Source organism: Mustela lutreola, chromosome 10 (assembly GCF_030435805.1).
Source record: "Mustela lutreola isolate mMusLut2 chromosome 10, mMusLut2.pri, whole genome shotgun sequence".
In the NCBI taxonomy this organism is placed as follows: Eukaryota; Metazoa; Chordata; class Mammalia; order Carnivora; family Mustelidae; genus Mustela; species Mustela lutreola.
Window position 1 is genome coordinate 5,330,202 of NC_081299.1, and position 22,491 is coordinate 5,352,692.

Below are 22,491 nucleotides of genomic sequence, written 5' to 3' on the forward strand. Positions count from 1 at the left end.
GGGACACAAGTCCATTTCGACAGGAGCTCTTTCCGAACAAAATAGCACATCTGGGTATTGGGACAATGTCCATTTCCTGGTTTTGATGATGCACTATAATTTTGAAAGATGTTATATTTGGGGGAATCTAGGTAATGGGTCCAGAACATCTTTCTGTGTAAGTTTGAAACTTCTCGGGAGTCTGTAATTCCTACAAAATATAAAAGCAAAGAAACCAGGTATGAAATAACCCCCGCAAGCAGCTTATTTTCAAGAGAAAATCTCCATGTACCTCAAAACTACAAATCAGGTGACGAAATTAGGAACGACAGGAGAGACTAACTGAACTCATATTTTGATACTTGAGCCGATGGACAGAGGGATGCAGTTCTCTGTCCTCCGACTCTGAAATGCTCTGCAAGAATCTGTCGGCCTCTTTTTTTGGAACAGGGCCCCTAGCCGGGAAGAGACACCCTCTTAAGGAACGTTCTTTTCATTGCATAGTTAAGATATCCCTAGAGACCTAGGGAGAAATAAACAACATGTAAACAAGCACGTGGCATTTTAAAAAAGATAAGGAACTCATGATCGATTATGGCCGCCTGGGGAAACTTCCCATCTAATATTATCCGCGTTTGGAGTTGACCGACAAACGGGTCCTCTTGACCTTAGCATCTGCTCTCTGCCATGAGACAGTCCCTAATAATAAATCCTTGCGGTTTGTGTGGTATTGGGCCTGCTGGGGCCTGGTCTCACGTTGAGGGGACAGCGGGGCTCGGGGAAGCTGAGGGAATCCTTCGCATCGGAGGTGGGAGGTTGACCGGAGCCCCCGTTCCCCGACTTTACCAACACACTTTGTCGCTAGATAGTATCTGCCCGTTCACAGTGTGTCCAGCAGCCGCTGCCAGCTCATTGCTCCTGCTGGGCTGTGGCAACAGCTCAGAGCGCAGGCCGGGGCCAGCTGGGGCCGGGAGAACTGCCGGAGCTCGGCTGGCTCGGGGCACGGCGGGAGGACCGAGCTTCTGCTCTCACTGAGTTTCAGTGGCGCACGCATTTGGTCGGCCACTGATCAAATGGAAAGTAGGGAAAAGCATTCTTGCAAAATCAAGGAAAAACGCGAAGTTTCAGAGGGAAGCAAATGTGGATGCTTGGGGCGCGTGGGTGGCTCCGTCGGCTGAGTGGCCGACTCTTGATTTCGGCTCAGGTCATGGTCTGGGCGTTGTGAGATTGAGCCCCACCTTAGGCTCTGCGCTCAGCAGGGAGTCTGCTTGAGGTTCTCTCTCTCTCTCTCTCCCACTGCTCCTCTCCCCTCCATGCCCACGTGCTCTCTCTAAAATAAAATAAATCTTAAAAAAAGAAGGGGGGGTGCCTGGCTTGCTCAGTGGGTTAAAGCCTCTGCCTTTGGCTCAGGTCATGATCCCAGGGTCCTGGGATCGAGCCCCCCATTGGGCTTTCTGCTCAGCAGGGAGCCTGCTTCCTCCCCCCTCTGCCTGCCTCTCTGCCTACTTGTGATCCATGTCTGTCAAATAAATAAACAAAATCTTTAAAAAAAAAAAAAAAAAAAAAAGGTGGTCTTGACCACAATACAAGGAAAGGCAATGGAAGGGGGAAGAAAAGAGGCAAAAAATAGGAGATGTCCGCAAAGATCAGTGGGAGTGCTCTATTTACCTCTCCTGGGTCGTCCTGGCACCCCTAGGGGCTGGTGGAGCTCACAGAGGGGGTTAGGGTGGGAGTGGGGGGCTGGAGCTACACGCCCTGAGCTCATCCCACCCAAGGTCTTCAAGCTGCTGCTTCTACCTCAAAGGATCTCTCAAAGCCGGTTTTCTCCATCTCCAGGCCTGACATCTCCCCTGGCCCCTTGTCTCTCCAGGTCCCGACACCTCCCGGTCCGGAGCCCCACATTCCCCTTGGCTTCTCTCCAATCTGTTCCCCATACAATAGCCATTGTCATCTTTTTTTTTTTTTTTTTAAGATTTTATTTATTTATTTGACAGAGATCACAAGCAGTCAGAGAGGCAGGCAGAGACAGGAGGGGGGGGAAAGCAGGCTCCCCGCTGAGCAAAGATCCTGATGCCAGGCTCGATACCAGGACCCTGGGATTATGACCTGAGCCGAAGGCAGAAGCTTTATTTGACCCACTGAGCCACCTAGGCGCCCCCGCACTGTCATCTTCTTAAGATAAGTCCTGTCGCTCCCTTACCTAGATCTTTAAGTGGTCACTACCTTGCCCAGAGTCCATCCTCCTGTGGCCACAACTTCCGGCTCATGGAAGATGCCAGCCTTTTCTTTCCAGCCTCAGAGGCTCACAGGTGTTTCCTTGGCTTTTCGTCCCTGTTTCCTCCACCTCCTTCGCCTTAGAGTCCGACCCTTCCATTTTATCACATTAGAGTCCAGCCCCTTTGTTACCTTCCACACTATTCACTCCTTGGTGGCGCTCACCGCAAACCATAATTAGGGACTGCTTTAAATTCTAGAAGGCAGGCTTCTAAATTCTAGAAGCCTGGGGGCTCAGTCGGTGAGCATCAGCCTTCGGCTCCGGTCATGATCCCTGCATGGTCCTGGGATCAAGCCTGCATCCAGCTCCCTACTCAGCGGGGAGTCTGCTTCTCCCTCTTCCTCTGCCCCTCCCCCCTCTCATGCATGCACTCTCTCTCAAAATCTTTTTTTTTTTTTTTTAAGATTTTATTTATGACAGAGAGATATAGCAAGGAGTGGGAGAGGGAAAAGCAGGCTTCCTGTCAAACAGGGCGCCTGATGTGGGGCTTGATCCCAGGACACTGGGATCAAGACCCGCGCCACCCAGGTACCCCTCTCTCTCAAACTCTTAAAAAAAAAAAAAAAATTCTAGAGGGCAGAGGATATGCCCACTTCCCAGGACCCAGAATGTGGTTGGGATTTCCTAGCCAATGTCTGCTGAACCAACTCCCTCAGCCGATTTCCTGGTCTGTAAAGTATCCGAAATAACACCTGTCAGGGCACAGTAACCAATGATCACGAAGGCCATGCACCTACTGGCTGCCAAGGGTTCATACACGGTTGCCACAGATAATTCCCTATCACGGGTATCAGGATGCTAATTTTACCCAAGGACAGAGACGTTAAGAATCTTCCCGACACATAATTAGGCAGAGGTTGAGGTGGACTCCCAGCCCGGCTCACTGACCTCAGAGCCCTGGTACTCTGAAGGATACCAGCACAAGCAGGGGCTCGGTCAAGGTTACGGAGAGCTTCACCATTGCCCAGGAGCCATGGAGGGGTGAGAGTGACTGGGTTTTGGCTACAGGGCCCAGGAGAGGGGAGAGCTGAGCATAGGGACCCACGGGGCTGGAGAGGTGCCCTCACACACCCAGTGGCCTAGCTTCCTCCTGTGCAGAGAAGCCGGGAAAAGCATGGCTGTCCTCTCCGCGAGGCCTGGGCAGGCTGGGGTTTCTCTGGTGGCCTCATGTCAGACAGGAAGCAGAGCTTCCCAAAGGGCCCACAATGATCCGGACCTAATCCTGAAACTCATTGTGAGTCACATCAAGTCTCTTCCGTATGTGCCCCGTGATAGGCAGGCCCCTCCACAGCAGGCCCAGCATCAGCCCAAGCCCCCTCTCTGAACTGTTAAAGGTGAAAACAAACAGCCCGCTTGCACTGTGCATGTCTCTAAGATTCAATTATCAGTCGCTCAAATTACTTTTATTTTAGGGAATGATGGTAAATTTCAAGCACTTAGGAAGCCATGAAAAAGCTTCCCTTGTGCTTAGAGATGGCAATGCTTGTCAACGTACTTGAGACATCAACTTTTATAAGACTTTAGGCAAGAACATTGTTAACGGTGTCATAAATAGTATTATAACTTTATTAAAATGAAAAGACAATATTCAAAATAATGCAACAGAAATGAATAAAATCCTTTGTCCAACACTGTACACATAATGCAGAAATCAGTGCATTTTTTCTAAAGCATGTCTTAACCTTCATTTAGTTCATACTAAAATATAAGCTTTAAATAGCTCAAATCTTATCATTCAGCAGTTTAAACTGTAAACAGCTTGTTGAACTGTTAAGAGAACATTGTAGTAATGTACCTCTGTTAGTGAGCACCTTCTCTTTTGTGCTTGTCTCTACAAGATCCACACCTCGAAGCGTGTGGAAGCCCCAGCGCACGTGACAGGTCTCACTGAGTCCGGGTGAAGCAGCCAATCGGGACGGTCCCAGAAGCAGGAAGATGCTGATGTGACCTGTGCCATTAAGACATACTGTGCTCTTGGTCACAAGTGTTTCACTCAAAAAGCAAACAATCCCCGGGAAATACTGAATAGGAACCAGCAACACAAGGCCAGCTTGTGCTGTATTTGTGTATTAATACAATCTTAAAAAAACAAACAAACAACAAAACACCAACACAAAACCACAACACATGCTCCCAGTGACTCTCAGTCACACAGCTGTTTCACGATTGCTTAAAACTGACTTCCTGACCACGGGCAAATGGTCTGCTTCTCCACAGGACCTGAACCTGCCCTCCTTCCGCAGCTGCGAGGCCCGTGCTACGATGGGCCACGCTAGTGGGCAGAACAGAGCAGGAACTGTCAGGAAAAATGATTTATGGATTCTGGAACCTTCTCATTTGTCAAAGTGTGAGACATGTGCACAGGTGAGAACATGGCTGCCAAGCACACTGCCAACCTCCCCTCAACGGAGCAGAAGGCAAACTGGAGGGACCCAGGCCTCGGGACGATTTTTAAACTGGGCAGGAAGGGCCACGGGACAGATGTGGGCCCCGCCCTCAGTGGCACAGACTGTTTGCAGAAATAAAGGAGACAGAACTTCATGGGCCCGAGAGCCAGATCCTTTCAAACTGACTAAGCAAAAATGGTTTTTGTTTTTTTTTTGGTTGTTTACTGTTTTTTGTTTTTTTAATGATTCTGATCTAAACAATACTGTGTTTTCTTTCCATTTGCTCAATTTTCAGTCAGGAGTCGTCCTCCAGCTTGTTTTAACATTCCGAATACATGTTACTCTAAGGTAGCAACTAATTGGTTATCCCGTGACTACGGCCCGTGGCTGCCACACAGGCTTCTATAGGTCTCTAATGTATACACACATCGAAGGTTCCCCAGCCTTCCCTCCCCGCCGGCACAGCTTTCCGTTCTAGGCTGGAACAGACTTTCCTGCAACGCCAACAAAATCAGGGCTTCCCAGCCTGAGGGCGCCTGGTGGCTGCTCTGACCCTCTCTCTAAGACGGAGGGTTCAGCTATTCTGCTCTGCGATCTGGAACACTCCCCTGTGAATCTCCACTGAATGGGAGAGTGGCTTGCCAACCATCTGCTCCCAGGGAGCCCCTGCTGAACCACGACCGCAGAGCCTAAGGAGAAACCACATAGGACAAGTGTTTGCGCTTCATGTGGCCACCGAGGTCCAGTTTTGTTTTTGGATCCGGTTTGTCTGCGGCTGGGATGACACCGCAGTCAGCAGACAGGGGCTGGGGTTGGGGGCCTGTGTGTGTTTCTTCTGCTTCCCGAAAAAACTTTTCATATTTGTCCAGGTACGGGGGTCTCTCAGGTAGTAGGTAATAATGCGTCGAGCTGACCTTCTTCCCATTTTCGATAATGGGCAGAATGCAGGGAACCTTATTGGCAGATCCTTCGCTGTTCTGTCTCTGCAGAGCCTTGCTGCTGACGTACTTGGGGTCGGGGGCGAAGCTCTGCGTGGGAGGCATGACCCCGTTGAGGTAAGACGGGAGGCTCTTGGGGCTGGGTGTGCGCGAGTTACTGCGGGATAAAGGTTCTCTCGGCGGCACTTTGGGAGGCCTGTCTTCGTCACTGTAGGTGCTGGAAGTAACCTCTGCTGACCACCTTCTGTAATCCGGCTTCACGGGCCGGGGAGGTATGGGGACCCTGGGGGGCACCTCGGGTTTGTCTTCGTCTGAGTTGGGAGAAGCTCTGTGTATGTAGCTGGACACCCTTATGGCGGGCTTGTTGAAAGACCCGGCCGGTCCCGAATGCGACCGTCGCAGTCTCCGGTGGCTCTGGGGCGGGGGAGGATTTGAACTCTGCACCGCGCCGTGCGGCTCGGGCGCCTGGCTGAGGTCGGCCGCGGAGACCGCCGGGGTGTCGAAGTACGCGTAGTTGATCTGTCCACACCCGCGGAAGCTGCGCCGGCCGGGGACGTCGTATCTGAAGCCGGAGAGCGCGCAGTCTCGCAGGAGCAGGTCGGTGTCCGAGCTGGTGAGGAACTCCACCTCGCAGTCGGCCTCGTCCAGGGCGAGGTCCTCCGAGATGGGCAGCGGCGGGAGCGGCCGCGAGCCCCGGTCGCAGAGGGCCGCGCAGGGGAAGGGGGACGGGGGGCTCCTCCCGGGGGTGTGCGGGGGGGACGCGCACAGCCCGTTCACCGAGAGCCGCCGCAAACCGCACACCACGCGCTCCTCTCCTCGCTGCGCGCCGTCTTCGCCCGGCGGGATGACCAGCGCGGCCAGGCTGGGCTTCTGGGCGGGGCCGTCCCTGGCCGCAGGCGTCGCCGCGTGCCCTGCAGCCAACCAGACGCGTCAGGAAGGGGCCGTGCGCGCGACGTGCTGCCCCCCCCCCCCCCGCGCTGCCCCAGGCCGAGGCCCCCCCACCCCGACCCCCGCGCCCGCGGCTCTCTGCTGAGGCAGCGCATGCGCGACGGTGCCGCCGAGAACACCCCGGGGACAGCCGCGGGCCGAGGCGCCAGTTGGCGGCCACACGGGACCTGCTTCAAAGGGCACGTCATCGGGTCCATCTGCCCCGGCCGTGCGCGGGGGGCACGGCCACACACCCCGCAGTCGGCGGCAGGTTGGGTGACGCGCGCGAGCCTCGCAGACCACGAGCAGCGTGTCCTTTCCGGAGGGCCGCGCCACACCGGCCCGGCCGCGGAAAGAGCGGCGGCGACGCGAGGCAGGCGAGGGCCGCGTCGGGCGACACCGGGGCGGCACCGGCAGCCCAGTGGGACGTCAGGGGCGCGCAGACCTGCCCGTGCTGGGCTCGGAGCCCCTGACAGCAATCTAAGGAGCGCAGTGTCCGCGGCACAAGTGCCGGGCGGCACGTCACACGCTTTCCTCAGTCTCTCGTCCCCACGGACACGATTGCTCGCCCACGGATGCGTGCGCGACACTCGTGAGGGAGAGGACGGGTCTCCGAGGTCTCTGCAAGCTACGTGTGGACCAGAGCTGGGGCCACGTCAGCGACTGTGGAGGGTCCTGCTTCCACAAACGGGTCTCGTCAGGGCCCCGCCGACTCCGGAGGAAGGCAGGGGCTGGAGAGCCGGGCTCGGGCGGCTCTCTTCGGCGCCGGCTGCCACCAGGCTCGGGCGGCTTCCTGACGCCGGCGCGGAGCTGCAGGACCAGCCGGCCCAGCCCCAGGCTCGCCCCCCGCAAGCACCCGCCGCCCTCGCCCCCCCAACCGCGTTTCGGGGACATGTACCGAGAGACGCGAGGTGCTCCTGGGCCGTGGAGTTGAGGCTGTAGGCCATCGTGATCGGGTCAATGTTCAAAAAGTGACTGAAAGGAAAGGAAAAACATCTTGGTCACTCACAAGGAGCCGTCCCAGCCTCCAGCTCACCGGAACACCAGGGCTTAGACTTCTCAGGCCCTTCTGTCCTGCGCTTACTTTTCAAACTCACTGCGGCCGCCCCAGCAGGTCCTCACGGTCCTCATGGCTTGGCCATCGTGCAGATATCCAGTTTTTAATGGGACTCTAATCTCCTGAGCAGCAACTCCTGCCGTGGACATGGTGTCTTACTCTGGGAGGTCTCCACGCTTGAGGCTGAGGGATCTGCGGTCAACCAGTAGCCTGCATTCCCTGCGCAGGGGCGACAGAAAAGAGCCGGGTGAACAAACAATTCGGAAATACCCAGAGAGAGCTAATATTAGAGAATCTGGGGGCATTTGGGACAGAAAACTGCATAGACGTTCACTCGATCGCAACCTCTTGCACAAACTCACCCTTACTTCTCATGGTCATGGCACTACTCAAACGTGGTCACTCTGAGCAACTGGGAGAGGGGGAGGTACTAATCAAAGCACTGCATGCTTTCGGCAAAGTGAGGAATAATCCATAGCGATCCATCTCCCACTGCAGCCCAACAGCTGCAGGATAAATCTTGCTCACTTCCCGAAGCATGAGGAGCTCCCTGTCCCCCAAGCCAACAAGGTCATTTCAGAAATCACTGTATTCAATCCCGCAGAACTGACATTCACTAAAACCCAAGGCTTACTGAACAGGAGAGCCTATGGTGGCAGCAGACCTCCCCACGACCTAGCATTTGTTTGGATTCTGTAGTTCAGGGTTGGCCCCTGGAGGACAAATTCTCCAGTTACCACCTCTTTGAGAATAAAGAAATTGCTAGATAGGAGGATCCTAATTTCCATTATCCTGTAAAAATCAAGTTCTGCAAGGTTATGGGCTTCAGCAGAGGCCTGGGACAGCTTCCTCCTCCCTTTGAAAGACAAACTTAAAGGCACATTCTTCACATTCTGTACCAAGTGCCTTCTGCTTCATGCCTTGCCTCCTGCAAGGCAAGGATGACAGAGGCTAAGTAAGTGCCTTTTCTTAATCTAGCAGTTTCTTAATGTGAGCAGTTCCTCAATGTCCCTCAGCAGGTGCACCGTGTCTAGGGTCAACCAGTAGCTCCCCCCACACCTTCTTGCTGGAGGAGTCTTCTAGCATCTGGCTCTGCTTTCTTGGCATCTTCATGCTTCCTTAAAGTTGAGGCTTTTTTTTCTTTGAGACACTAGGATATGATCTGTCAACTCTGTGTAACACTGACCCCTTCTGGGATGAGCACAGACGCTTCGTAATGCTCTAGTGCCCCAGAGCATGCACGTGTGGCTGCCCAGAGCCGGGGGGTATGCTGAGGACTGGGGGCGTTCTGGGGGACGGAGGAGGGGGTTCACATGTCCTCTGTTTCAGGGACAGATCTGTCACCCACTAGACTGGGAGTCCAGGAAAGAGGCTAGGTCGCAATCATCACTCATCACTACATGGAACATCAGCAAGTGACTGCTAGTTGCAGTGGAACGACCAGACCCTACCATCTCCTTTTTACCACGGTCAGGGTCAACTGAACGTACAGGGATATGAGGATTCCTGTACAGGGAATGTACAGGGGTCTTTTTTTTTTTTTTTTTCTTTTTAGCTACAGATCTAAAAAACACTCTGTAAGTGCTTACTGTTGTTCATGCAAAAAGAAATGGAGAGACAGTAATGTTTTGGAAACAAAGTGAAGATGGGGCCATTACTGATCCTCGGCTTTTTACTCTCCCAAAGCCAGCTGCTCTGATACATGAGGCAGAGACTTAAGTAGCTTTCAAATATTATTTCAAATAGTCAAGCTTTCTTTTCCTATGATGAGTCTCTCAAAGACATACTGTTAAGAAGAACGGGGGGGGGGGGGCGGAGAACCCCACCATTTAAGAAACCCAAGTTATCAGGAGACCTTATTTTTTGGTTTTGGTCCTCAGAGGCTTAAAATGAAAAGCACATTTATTTTACCTGGATTAAGGAGAGCTATAGAAAATTAACAACAACAACATTTTTTAGAACACACTGCTCGGTACTCCCTCTGGGCGCCTGGCCTTGTGGCATGTGATACTTCCCCGCCCCCCAGCACCCAACAAGCTCAGGCAAGACCACAGGGAAAGTATCTGTGGTGATGTAAAAATGAAAGGCCAAGATAGGAAGAAGAATATGGTATTTAAGTAGTTTGAAAGCACACGTTTAGAGATCGCTCATCCAGATTACAGGAAAATGCTGCGGGGGTTTCTGGAGGCCCAACCCCCACCTGTCTGCAGGCCAGCAAGTGCTCCTCGTAATTACTGCGTGTCAGCCTCCTAATGCCATCTAAATCTTAGCTTTCAACAGAATGATTGTGTAACTATCGCCTCTGCTGGAATGGCCTCGGAATTCTAAACTCACATTTCGGCAGCCCCTCCGAATTATGTATACGTTCTAGAAAGTTATTTTTTATTCATTGTTTCCATCACCTACTTGTTAGCTTTCTTAAGAAAAAATTTTTTTTAGTATAAAAAGAATTGTGTTCACTAAGCCAGCTCACTTCTGACCACAATAGTGTCTTTGTGTATTCATAGAAGGTGACCTGCCTCTACATTTCAATGGGGAATTGTGAATGGGATGTGTTATGAAACTGTCCGAACTTCCTACTTGCTTGCTTGGGGGAAGCCAGGAGGGAAACATAACTGCATGTTCTCGTTCGGAAAATAACTTCCAACGATAGGCCCAGGAAGGGTGACATGCTGTACGTTTGGAAGCAAATGTTTTTGGCATGTTCCTGGGAATGCCAGCCACCTACAACTCTTCCACGCCTCTCTCAAAGCTCCCAAGTCTGCAGTACATAACCTCCTGGGTTTGGAGGGTGCGGGGGGAGATCAGCCGCCTGGCCAAGCTCAAGTTAAAAAGAAACCCACAGTCCAGTGACATTTCACTAATGCTCAAGTGTTTCAAATTTTGTTTCTGTGTCAACTGTAAAGCCAGCTCTCCCTGACAGCTCAGGAGGCAAGCAACTGCAAGAACAGCCCTAGGTGGGGAAATCAGCATCTCTCAGCACAAGACAGCATTCTGTTATGAAATGCAAACTATGAGAGCGGATGTGAACCGAGGCAGTGCGGTGTCCAACAGGATCGGAATGACCTTGGGCAAAAGAACTTCCCTAAAATTCATCAACTAATCTTTAGCCTTTTCAGTGTGTCAGAAGTGCAGTTAAATACCAATCCCAGATGTGAACTGTTTCCTACTAACCTCACTTTTTTTAAAGTTCAAGACAAAAAGTAGTACCCCCTGAAACCATCTGTTTCTTGCAGCCGTCCTCTGCTTTGCTCTCCCTGCAACTCCCCCTCCCCCACCCCGCTCCTGGAGTTTGGATCTACTTCTACTATGACAAGACAACTCCTCCATCTCCTGAGTCTTGACTCCAGCCCCGACTCAAGCTTCCACTTTGCATTTCCTATTGTCTGGTGATTATCTTTCCACTTGGAGGGCCCTCTGGCATCTGCAACACTACAAACCAAACTCCTGTCACTTACTTCACACCCCCCCCCCCCCCCCCCCGCCGCCTTCCCAAACCAGTTCAGGGTCTGCAAGGATGCCGCTTCTCCCACAGGCACCATTTTTCATAACCTGAGCCAGGACCGATGCACATTCGATCGCCCAGTTCCACTGCCTGCTTCTGTCCTGCTCTCAAGCCTCCCTTCCTTCCTGGGTCTGAGAATACCTGATCCACCCCACACACCAGAACCAGATCCGTATTCCTGAACTGGAGAGCAAATTCAGATCTTCCAATCTTCAGAGGCTTCTAAAGTAAGGCTCTGCAGGCTGGACGTAAGGCCTCTCTAACAAGGCAGGCCCTGACCCACCTTTTTCAAGCTCCTGCTTCTCTTTTCCCTCATCTCTGTTAGAATGCACCTTTTCCTTGGAGGCCATCTGTCACACCACCTTGTCCACTACCTGGCTCCCTACTGAAAAGCCGGCACAGGGTCCCCATGTTCTTGGGTTATTTTGTGTCTTCTTGCCCATCCTCCAAATCTTTGGGGACTTTCCCCACCTGCTGTGTAGATCCTGGTATCACACATTTCTGATAAATATTTACTAAACGGATATTGAGAAAAAAGTCATCTCACTTCTAAAAAAAATAATGACATGACAGACTCATGTTTCCTGTAAATCAATGAAGAACTAAGGGATAAACCTAACATGGGCTGACACCTCCCGATAATGTGACAAATTTAGGTAAGAAGCAGGCAAGGGATTCTCATTTCATTGACTTCCAAAATCCGAAGTGGACAGTATACAGACTGGGTGAAAACTCTAAGCTTAAGTGATTAACAATGTAACTTTCTCAGTTGGTTTCTATTACTATACATTCACCTTAAGCACCCGGGGGAGAGCTTTCTGAAAATAATGAATTTCACCTTCTCTTCCACACTATTCCTTCTGCACTTACTGTTCTTGTTGCTAAAGTTAAGGTCACTTTCCTTAAACAAAACCAAAAAAGGCTACACCAAAAAGCATACCACAGATGCGTTATTAAAATGAAATCACATGCCTTTACATTGAGGAAAGTCACTTTGAAACTTTTTTTTTTTTTTTAAACCAGGCTACCTTAAGACTGTAACCTAGATGTGCTTACCTTCCAGCAGATCTCATTAATAAATCTCAAAAGCAATCCCCAAGAGGAGGAGGGGCACATTTTTGTCATACAACTCACCCAGTTCTGCCCAGTGCTTCCTTATTTAAAAGTGTGATGTAATTTCCTTCTTTCAATCTGGTTTTAGAACCTGATTTCTGTTTATTCAGGGTGATAAATGGTCTTTTCAACCTTATTTAACAACCACCTACACGACTATATCCTTAACAAAAGAGATAGAAGATAATCCTATTCAGAGCCAAGATTTGTTAAAAAGCAAAAACCAAAACCAAAAAACCAAAAACTGATTTTGGAACGTGACAAATTCCATGATTTTATTTTTTATTTAAAAAAAAAATGATTTTAGATCCTCCCCACAGAAACCACCACTTGCACATTAACCTTCAGTCTGAAAATGCCTAAAATAATCACCTTTGAGAATATTAAAACAAAACTAAAATCCCATCATTTTTACTGTGATTCATGTCTAAAGCTTTAGCAGCTCAGCTGTTTGACACACTGAACATCTAGTGTGGCTGTTTTACAGAATTTTCACTTTGACTAATAACATGAGAAGACTTACTGATTAAAGGACTCTTCACAATCCAAGGCCCAAATTCAGGGTTTTTCTTGGATTTCACCCTAACAGACCATGATTTGGGGGAAGGAAGGGGGAGGCAGGCAGAAATTTCCTTGGCGATCCCCTGCTACATTCCATTACATCCTCCACATGCATGGCCTTCACATGAAGAGCACAGAGGACTTCACATCTTTCATGTTAAGTTACGGGAAAAAAGGTCACTGAAATGCTTCTGCATGAATTCAAGGTAAACACGAGGGTTTCAGGACCCAGGGCAACGCTGCTCTGTGGAGTGAGGATGGATATCTCGTCCCTGGCAGCATCCATCTGCCCTTCAGTGGGCAAGCATGGAACAGTCCACTTGTAGGTGGTAAAAACTGGGGCAACAAGAAAAATAATTTATCTTCCGACTGTCAAAAGCAAAGCTGAGTGACATAATTTGTGGAATAATTCAGAGTATTTTCTAGCTGAGTATTTTAAGAAACAGCAAACTAACAAAAAACCTATTCGTTCCATGACCATCGTCATCAATAGCCTTTTGATTCACTTGGTGTCCTACGCGGCCTTCGCGCGGAGGCAGAAGGATACCACGGCAGGGACACAGGCTCTTGTCCTTTGTGCTCTTCCTACAGATGCTACGGTCAGGAGCCACACACACGCACGGGATTGCAAAATATTATTCCTTTTAGACATACACATAATAGATTTCCAAATGGAAAAAATACGTGGGTTCTATTCTAATCTTAACAAGGAGCACAATAATCCAATGATGGGAAGGGAGTCTTTGAAACTTGAAATGTACTTAACGAGCACTGGAGTCACCCAATGGGGTAACACCAGGTTGTTACAAGGAACATAAAACCAGTACAAAAAAGAAACTAATTCTTGGGAACTTATCTGGCAGGCATTGTTCTAAGTGATGTATAACTTATTTAATCCTCTCAACAACCCTGTGGGGCAGGTTACTATTATGACCCTCATTTACAGCTGAGGAACTGCAGGCACATCAAGTTAAGTAACTCGCTCCAGGTCAACGGTGGGGCCCGGAGACTTAAGCCAGGCTCTTGCTGTGCACACCACCGGCCCCTCCGAGCCCCTCAGGCTCTTAACTGGGAATAAGATCTGACCCACTACAAGGCCTGCGTTCAGGGTGGCTCAGACAGACTTTTCTGGGGATTTGCTGCCTGGTAATAGTTTTTCTTGGGTAACCTTTAGACTATGAAAGTTCCTATTTTATTTCAGCTCCATTAAATCCTCCTATGAAAGTTGTAAATTGCAGATTTGGCCTGTGTATCCTCTGAAAGGGTGGTCAAGGTATCAATTTTATACTCTGTGACTACTTGGAGCAATTCTTTCCAAGCCTCAATTTTTGAGGACACACTGATGCCCCAGCACTACACACCCCGCTACAACACGATACCTGGTATCACGTGGGCCTGTCTTTACCCAGGTGTCCCTACAGATACCCAAGGGGCCTCCTTTTAACATCCTCTCACAGCATGGATCCCGGTAATGCCATTATAATCAGGCTCCATTTTAGTCTGGAATCGAATGATGGCGTATCTTGTCTTCGCAAAGCACTCTATAAATTACAAAGTACTTTCCGACACATCATCTCACCTGATCCCCACAACATCCCTGTCAGAGGAGGCAGGGATTACACTCTGTGCCTGCTGAGGAGGAAGTGAGGCCAAACACCTTCCTGCCGGCAGCAAGGCCAGCAAGGCTCTTCCGCGCTCTAATCCAGCACTCCCCCGCTACACTTTCACTCCTTTCCTCTCCACGGTCTCTTTATTCTAGGCAGAAACCTCAGTTCTTCCTTTTCCTTCTTTTCTTTCTTTCTTTTTTTTTTTATTTAAAGATTTTATTTATTTGAGAGAGAGAGCATGAGTAAGAGGCGGGGCAGAGGAGAGACAGAATCTCAAGCAGACTCCCCGCTGAGTGTGGAGCCCCATGGGAGGGGGAGACTTGAGACTCAATCTCACAACCCTGACCCCAAATCAAGAGTCAGATGCTTTGCTGACTGAGGCACCTAGGCACCCCAACCTCACTTCTCTTTCTAATGTTCTCCTTTATCAGTGGGGAAACTGATGCAGAGATGGCTAAGCAAAACACTCAAGACCTCAGTGCAAGTCACCCGTTAAGATGGGAACGGGAGCTCCACGCACAGGATTTCACTCAAATTCTTAGAGGGCAAGGATGAGTTATTTCCACAAACGGTTCTCAAGTGCTTATTCTGGAGTAGATGCTATGGTAGTGAAGGAGACGTGGCTGCTGTGTGGGAAAGCCTCAGTCTCTGACGACAAGCAGTCTCAGACTGTGAGAACGTCCCCAGGAGGACAGGGTGGGGAGGCCGGACTGACAAGGGCAGTTAGGGCAGGCCTCCCTACGTGACTTTTTAAACTGAAATTTAAAGATGAGAAAGAGGCAGCCATGAGAAGAATGAGAGGAACATTCCACGAAGAGGATATAAAATACAGATTATTTTAAATAACCTGTACCTGGCCAGGTTTCATATTCTGTGGGTCTTCAAGGAGAACTTCAATGTCTTCTCATCCTTACCCTCCTACTGCTTCCCCTGAAATGTTGAATCATGTCACTGTGGAACGGAAAAGGAGTAAAACTCACGTAGCCAGAGCCCCATATTTTACAAATATATCCACTGAGGCTTGGAGGATTCAAGTGCCCCATTTTATAGTATGAGGAATTGGATTAAACTATCAACAATGATTCCAAATTACAGAATCCTTTTCCCCTTCTGAAGTCTGAGTCCCACACTAACTTTTCCCTGTCTTAAAGCAAATTTCTCTATTATGCTAGCTAACATTCAGAACCCTGAAACTCACCAGTTTTATCTACCTTTACAGAGCACGCATTTATGCTGTGCAAATTACGCCCGAATGCCATAGCTGATCTTGTTTACCCAGTACCCAGGAGGTTATTCGTTAGCTTTTCTGAAGCATGGCCAAACACCAGCATCAAAAGATGCAAAAGGAATCCCGATGATGAGGTACCAATTCAAATTTATTGAGGTTAAAAGCAGAGCTGTTTCTCTGGCAGAGGGAGCTGATGACATTCAAATTCCTGGAATTACCCTTGGCACCACCTTTCCCTCCTCTGCTCACCTTTCTAAAGCAACCTGATGGTATGCAGACATTCAGGTCAGTTTCAAGCATGTTAGATTGTACCTGTAATTTAGGCAACTTGCTTTTAAAAGCTACCATTAGTATTAGCTGAAAGGGAGTATTATCTGGTTCACCTTCTGAGGAGCAGCAGTTAAGAGTCATTTTCACACAAAAACTCAAGTCTACAGTATAATTAAATCTCAGAGCAAAGTGACCAGTGCCTATTGTGAACTGAAAGGAGGAGACACAATTCATTGAAACAGTAGTTTTATGTATCTGTCGAAAATATGAGTAACTCAGACATTTCATAACAGCCATAAAGAAAGATTTGCTTCCCACCCTTATCAGTGACTGGTCCAATCCTGCTGAGCTTTAAGATGCAAAATATGCTTCCATGCAATTATTTATCAACCATCGACTATGTGCAAGGCTGCGCAAGATAGAAGCTGTACAGAAGAGTTCCTGCCCTGAAGGAGTTCACAATCTAATACATGCCAGGTTAAAATCCTAAGCCCAGGACCTCTAGCCCCTTCTACCACGGAGACAGGCAGCTGAAAATAAGCCTCTGCGTGGAAGGAAGGAGCTGACAAATTGTGTCTGAAGTTCAGGCTAAAAGCTGTATATACTTCTCTTCAAATCTGCTAATAACTGGAAAAGACAGCAGTACCTACTGGTAACCAATCACAGCACAATGAGCAAGAAGCCAACTTTTACTTTGCTTAGCAAAATTTGGTCAGTTTCTGAAATGGGTAGGTGGCCTCCTGTCTCTGCTCTGTTTAAGTAAAACTTTGCTGAAAACCATATTACAGGGGCACCTGGGTGGCTCAGTGGGTTAATGCCTCCGCCTTCGGCTCAGGTCATGATCCCAGGGTCCTGGGATCAAGCCCCATGTTAAGCTCTCTGCTCAGCAGGGATCCTGCTTCCCCCCTCTCTCTCTGCCTGTCTCTCTATGTACTTGTGATCTCTCTGTCAAATAAATAAATAAAATCTAAAAAAAAAAAACAACCCCATATTACAGAAATGGGGGGTGGGGGAGGAATTTAAAAAAAAAAGCAAGACTTGGCATGGCGAATGTTTCAGTATCCTCAACAAATGCATACCCTTCGCATTCTTACAGATTTATAAAAGCTGAAAAACGTGCAGAATAGTGTTCTTCAGGGGGGTAAAAACAAAACAAAACAAAACAAAACCACACACAAAAAAACGCATTTTAACCTCACCTTTCTTCACCTCTGACAGTTGCTTAGAAACCAGTCCGGCCCTACCTGTGTTGCAGGTGTACCTAAAGTCACCAACACATCTCTTTTAAAGCTACAGTCTATTCTGACTGCACTTAAGTTTATGACTAACAATCTATTCATATATATATATATTTTTATCAGGTAAGAGACTGGTTCCTTTCAAGCAATGACGAAATCCTAATAAAGACTTAGGAAGCACCGATACAGCACCAATCATGGTTAAGAAGTCATCTAATTTGTAAGAGGCTGTGATATACATATAAATACACACGCACGGACACACGAAAAACACCCAATAAGCAGCCACGTTCCGAACACAGGATTCTGCACTCCCATTCCTTCGGAAACAGTAATTAGGACGCTCCGACCAAAGGATCGCGTTTCTGAGACAGGAGGGGGGGGCTCGGAATTACTCAAGGGCCCTGACCGGGGACGACCGTCGTCGCCGAGAGACCGAGCAGAGGGGCCGCGGGCCGGCCACCCCCCAGCACAGCCTTTGGGACAGGGCTGACCGGCACACGGTGCGCGCCGGGGCAGCGCAGCCCCATTGTGGAAGGGGGGACGCCGAGGCCGCCGCCAGCCTCACCCGCGCAGGACCCCGGCCGGCCGCCCTCGAAGCCCGCGCCCCCGCGCAGCGCCCCCGGACCGGCCCCTACCCCCCCACCCTCCCGTCCGTCCGTCTGTCCGTCCGTCTCTGGAGACTCCGCGTCGCGGCGACCCTCTCCGCACCCCGGGGACCCGCCCAGCGTCGGGAGCCGCCCGCAGCCCGCCTCAGGGGCCCGGCAGGGGCGGGGGCGCGGGGCGGCACCGCCCTCCCCACCCCACCCCCGGCCCGCAGGCCCCTTACCCCCGCGGAGCCGCGGCTGCCCCACGGCGCCCTCCCGCGCATGTCCGTCCCGGCTGGCTCAGCGCCGCGGGCTCAGGGGCCCGGACACCGCGCAGGCGCCTCGCCACTCGCTGGCCGCCGCACCCCACTCGCACTCCCCGCTCGCACTCGTCCGCCGTCGGCGCGGCAGCAGACGCCGCAATATATGCCAGTGGCGGGGCCGTGACGTCGACATCCAGCGCCCCACCTCCCCCGCTCAGCCAATCCCGGCCGCGCGCCGCTTAAAGGGGCGATGCCGCGGCCCAGGCGATGGCGTGGGGTCCACCGGCGTCGCGCGGCCCCGCGGGGATGGCGTCTTTGTCTCCGAGGGGACAGTTTCTGGGCCGCGGCGGCCTCCGCCCCTCAGCTCTGCGCGAGCCGAGAGCAGCTGCCGAGGCTTCAGAATCCTGACGCTGAATGCGTGCGGGCAGCTCGGCCTCGGCCCGCGTTCCGCGCGGCTAAAGGGGGCGCCGAGCGTCGTGCGGGGTTTCCCGTCGTTTCCTGGCCCCGGCGGGGCGCGGTTCGGCGCGTGTAACCGGGTCCACGGGCCGTCGCCGCCGCCGGCGTGGCGGAGGACGCCCGGGCCAAGGCCAGTGCAGCCCCTGCGGGCAGCAGGCCCGCGCGCACCGGGAGGCCTGCGGGCCGAGGCGTAGGGGGTGCAGCACGGACAGAGTGGAGCACTGACGGACAGTGTGGGAAGCAAGCGACGTCGAGGGACGGAGTTGCCCAGCGTGGGACAGCATAGGGCAGGGTGAGACCTTGAGGGGCAGTGAGGCCACCCTGCTGAGGGCCTTTGCTGGGACCGCTGAACGCGGGTCTGCCCAGCCCCCTCTCCTCGGACCACATGCCCGAAAACCGAGGCCAGTCTCTGGTGGCAGTTGACCCGCCCGGGGCAGCCTATGGGCTTCCATAAAAAGCACCCCCAACCCTACCCGGCCTGTCCTTCAGTCTCTAGTCCGGTGTTGACTTTAGTACTAGACCCACGCCGCTCTCAGCATCTCTGGGCATCCGGGTGGCCAGTGATGCCCAAGGACGAAACACCGGAAAGCCTGCGGGAGGAGGCTTCTCCCCGCGACGGTGATGCAACTTAGGCTTACAGTTTAACCGTAAAATAAATAATACAAATGATAACAAACCAAGAGTAACTAAAGTAAGAAAAAAAGCAAACAGACAGAAACCCTCCAGTTTTAACTAGACCAGTCTCCTGAATGGTACTCTCTATTAAGTAGAGGCCACGGACCTCCGGCTGACCTCGTCCGTCTTGCAGAGCCCCTTCTCGGTTTCGGCAGTTGTGCCTGAGAGTCACACATTCAGCACTACCTAATTGGGGTAGTTTAACATATGGAATGAGATTGTGACCTCATTTTCAGGTTAACTATTAACTTACAAACTCCGTGAAATGATTGCCTTTTCTCCCCCACTGTTTACTTACATTCTTTTAAATTTAATTCAAAGGCACAATTTTGAATTCGATGCCTTCTCTCCCTCCCTCCCTCCCCTCTCTCTCTCTCTCTCTCTCTCTCTCACACACACACACACACACACACACACATCTGAAGGATTCCTTTGCCCTTTTCAGTTGCAAGATAAACAGATGTTTAGCAGAGAGCTCTACTCTTTTGGTCTTTCTGATGGGCTCCTCTGGCCTACAGGGGCTCATGGGTCATTTTCATGCCTGTGCTACTTATCAACAATTTAATGATTCCATCTATGATGTTCTCAGTGCCCTCCGTTTATTATTATTTTAGGACGATGGAAATTAGTCACAACTCCTTGTTGGTTTTCTTAACCAAATTCGGTTTTTTGATTCACAGAAAATCTGCCCAGATTGTTTCCCCCCATTTGGCTTTCATTTATGTTTAACACTTACCCATATGCTGTTATCAGTGTACCAAAAGGACCAGCCTGAGAATTTGCCAGAGAACATCTTTTCAGACCTCACAGTGCAGCATTTACTGAATGGGGACCTAGATGAGCTCAAGTTTCATCCAAAAGGAACCCTCGTTACGCTATTTCAAGCCACTACAATACAGTTGTAATTTGTGCTTTGGCCTTATTGGCATGCTTTTACATTCCCCTATTCATTACCAGTGATAATTACCAGAGCAACCACCAAACACACCCCTTCTTTAGAGAAAAGATCAACAGGATACTTGTTATATGGTTGTGAACTGTCTGGTGTGCTGTTTTGGTAAATTATAAAAAATCATAAAAACACAAGTAATATACGATTAATCCATTTTTTCCCCTTCCAATCTATTTTAAACGTGCAGAATCAACAACTTGGTTTATTCATTTTTTGGGGAAAAACAGAGTTGATGGCTTACTGAATTTTGCTTACAATTATGTTCATGTGATATAGCTTGCTCACCTGTTGCTGAATTGCATGCATAGACTTAACACCCCACAAATCTTTTATCTAATAGTCTATTAGTGATATTTTGTAATAACGTGGTCATGTCAATGATATTGTAGACTATTTTGGGAAGAGTTTACAAGGAAAATGCTAAGCAGCGTGAAATAATATTAGCATATTGTGTTCATCGAGTGATCATTCATTGACTTTTAACAGACTAGAACACTAGACTAGAGGTTTAGGGTAAAAATATTCTCTTTGTACAGAACATAACTTGTTTTAAATTGTCTCCAATGAGAAGGTTGAAGTCAGACAATTCTTTTTATATCTCTCACAGTCCATTTAATCTTGATGTACTTCCCAAGGAATTTATATTAGCTGATTGTTTTTTAATTAAAAAAAACCCTAAACATAACATCTAAAATGTTAGACTTACATCACACTGACCTAAATTGTCTCTGTGCACTTGCCCATTTTTCAGGGTAAGAAGAAGCTGTCCTTGGAGTAAGAACAAGGAGAGGTTCTGGCTCAGAAACCATAGAATGACAGACACTGCTTTTCTAAAGACATTGTTCATTTTCATCCTGTCTAGCAAGACCACAAGTCGTAGGTAAGCAGGAGCATCCTGAACAGGGACCTTACAAGCTTTCCAAATTTATGTTCAAATATTGAATCCTGCGGAAGAGGATACACGTTTTGGGGTTTATTCTTCTTGATTATAGACGGTTTTGTGTTTCTTTGTTGTTTATAAAGAAATACTTTTAAGTGAGACATGTTCTGAATCGCCCTCTTAGTCCTAGACTGTTTACTTTTGTCTGTTCATGATCTAAATGTGACTATGCAGTTTTCTTTTTTTACTAATTTATAGCTAAGTGTGCAGTAAAAAAAATACACAACAATGGAAGAATTGAATTTCCTAGGAGTCATTTGTTAGTAGGCCACTTTATGACTTAGGGACATCCGGGCACTGATATATATTTATATATCCAATAACCTTTGTGTGTTACTGCAAAACCTCCAGGCTGGTGAGAGCCGGGATTCCTTCATGAAGGCCACCACAGCCCAGGGAAGTCTCCATGGCGCTTCCAACGGTAGCAGCCAGTTGAAAAATTGAGCAGAAAAAGATTTCTTTACAAATTCCATTTTTCCCTTCTGAGGGTAGGGATACTCCTCTCCCTTCCTAGATTTTTTGCCTAAAAAAGAGAGACAGAGACAGAGACAGAGACAGAGAAAAGAAAAACATATAAACAGTAAACTCAGCCTTTTTCATAGTATGAATTTTAGAGAGGCGATTTGTATAGTTGCTTATTTTTAAATTGAATCACTTTTCATTGACCTCATACTCCCTTAGGGAGCTTTTGATGCTATTTTGGTGATTATTGTATTTCCAGTTCTAGCCCATTTCTGGAACTTAGAACTATTAAAACTTTTTAGTGTCCAATAGGTGCATTAACTGAATATGTGGATTTTTGCAAGACAGTGTTTTTCGGGTTTCTTTTAATTAGCAATAATCGTGCCTCGGATAAACCTCATTGGCTATGATACTACCACTGCGCAAACCTTCAGGTTTCTTTTAAACATGAATCTGATTTAACTTCAAACTTCAGCATTACGTTTCCCTCCAAGCAAATGGTGCATTTCCTATTAGCTGGCCAGTAGGGTGCGCTCTAGTCCCTTGCCAGATAAATTAATAAATTAATAGATTTATTAAAAATATTAACATAAACTCTTTATTAGGAGATTTCAGAAATCTGTTTCATTCCTACACTGCCACCAACACAGAAGAGACATGTTGATATAGACACAAGCAAATCGCCCAGTGTGCACAGCATACATGGAGAGCAAAGCTGTTCCCTCAGGAAAAGAAAAAATTGAGAAGTTACTTCTTTGGATTTAGTTCTGAAATAATTTGCTGTTATCTTACCAGATCAATCCCTCAGTGACAGATATTTTCTTTTATTCTGAGTAGAATGAGAATAAGAAATCTGGGGCAGTGAAGAGCCCAGGCTCTGGGCCTACATCCTAACTTTCTCACCAGCCGAGGGATTCAACGGCTTACTTCACTTTTGTAGGACAGTGATAACAGTGGCTCCTACTCTAGAGGGTCCTGGGCCAGAGAAATGAGATTGTATGTGGGAAAGTGTTTAGAACATAGCCTAGAACATCAGCATTCCGTCACAGTATCTGTCTCTGTCATTATTGC

The 22,491-nt window shown here is 49.1% G+C and overlaps 1 protein-coding gene and 1 pseudogene across 1 annotated transcript; both read right to left on the reverse strand.

The window, feature by feature from the left end:
- Positions 1 to 3,799: 3,799 nt before the first annotated feature.
- Positions 3,800 to 18,054, reverse strand: ERRFI1 (ERBB receptor feedback inhibitor 1). The gene is made up of 4 exons (XM_059137023.1): positions 17,915 to 18,054; positions 7,591 to 7,782; positions 7,405 to 7,481; positions 3,800 to 6,490 (listed from the first exon to the last, which is right to left on the reverse strand). Exons 2-4 carry the CDS (start codon positions 7,710 to 7,712, stop codon positions 5,331 to 5,333), a joined length of 1,359 nt encoding a protein of 452 aa, XP_058993006.1. The 5' UTR covers positions 7,713 to 7,782; positions 17,915 to 18,054; the 3' UTR covers positions 3,800 to 5,330.
- A 3,636-nt stretch (positions 18,055 to 21,690) lies between these two features.
- LOC131810605 (U4 spliceosomal RNA) lies at positions 21,691 to 21,850 on the reverse strand (annotated as a pseudogene).
- Positions 21,851 to 22,491: the final 641 nt, after the last annotated feature.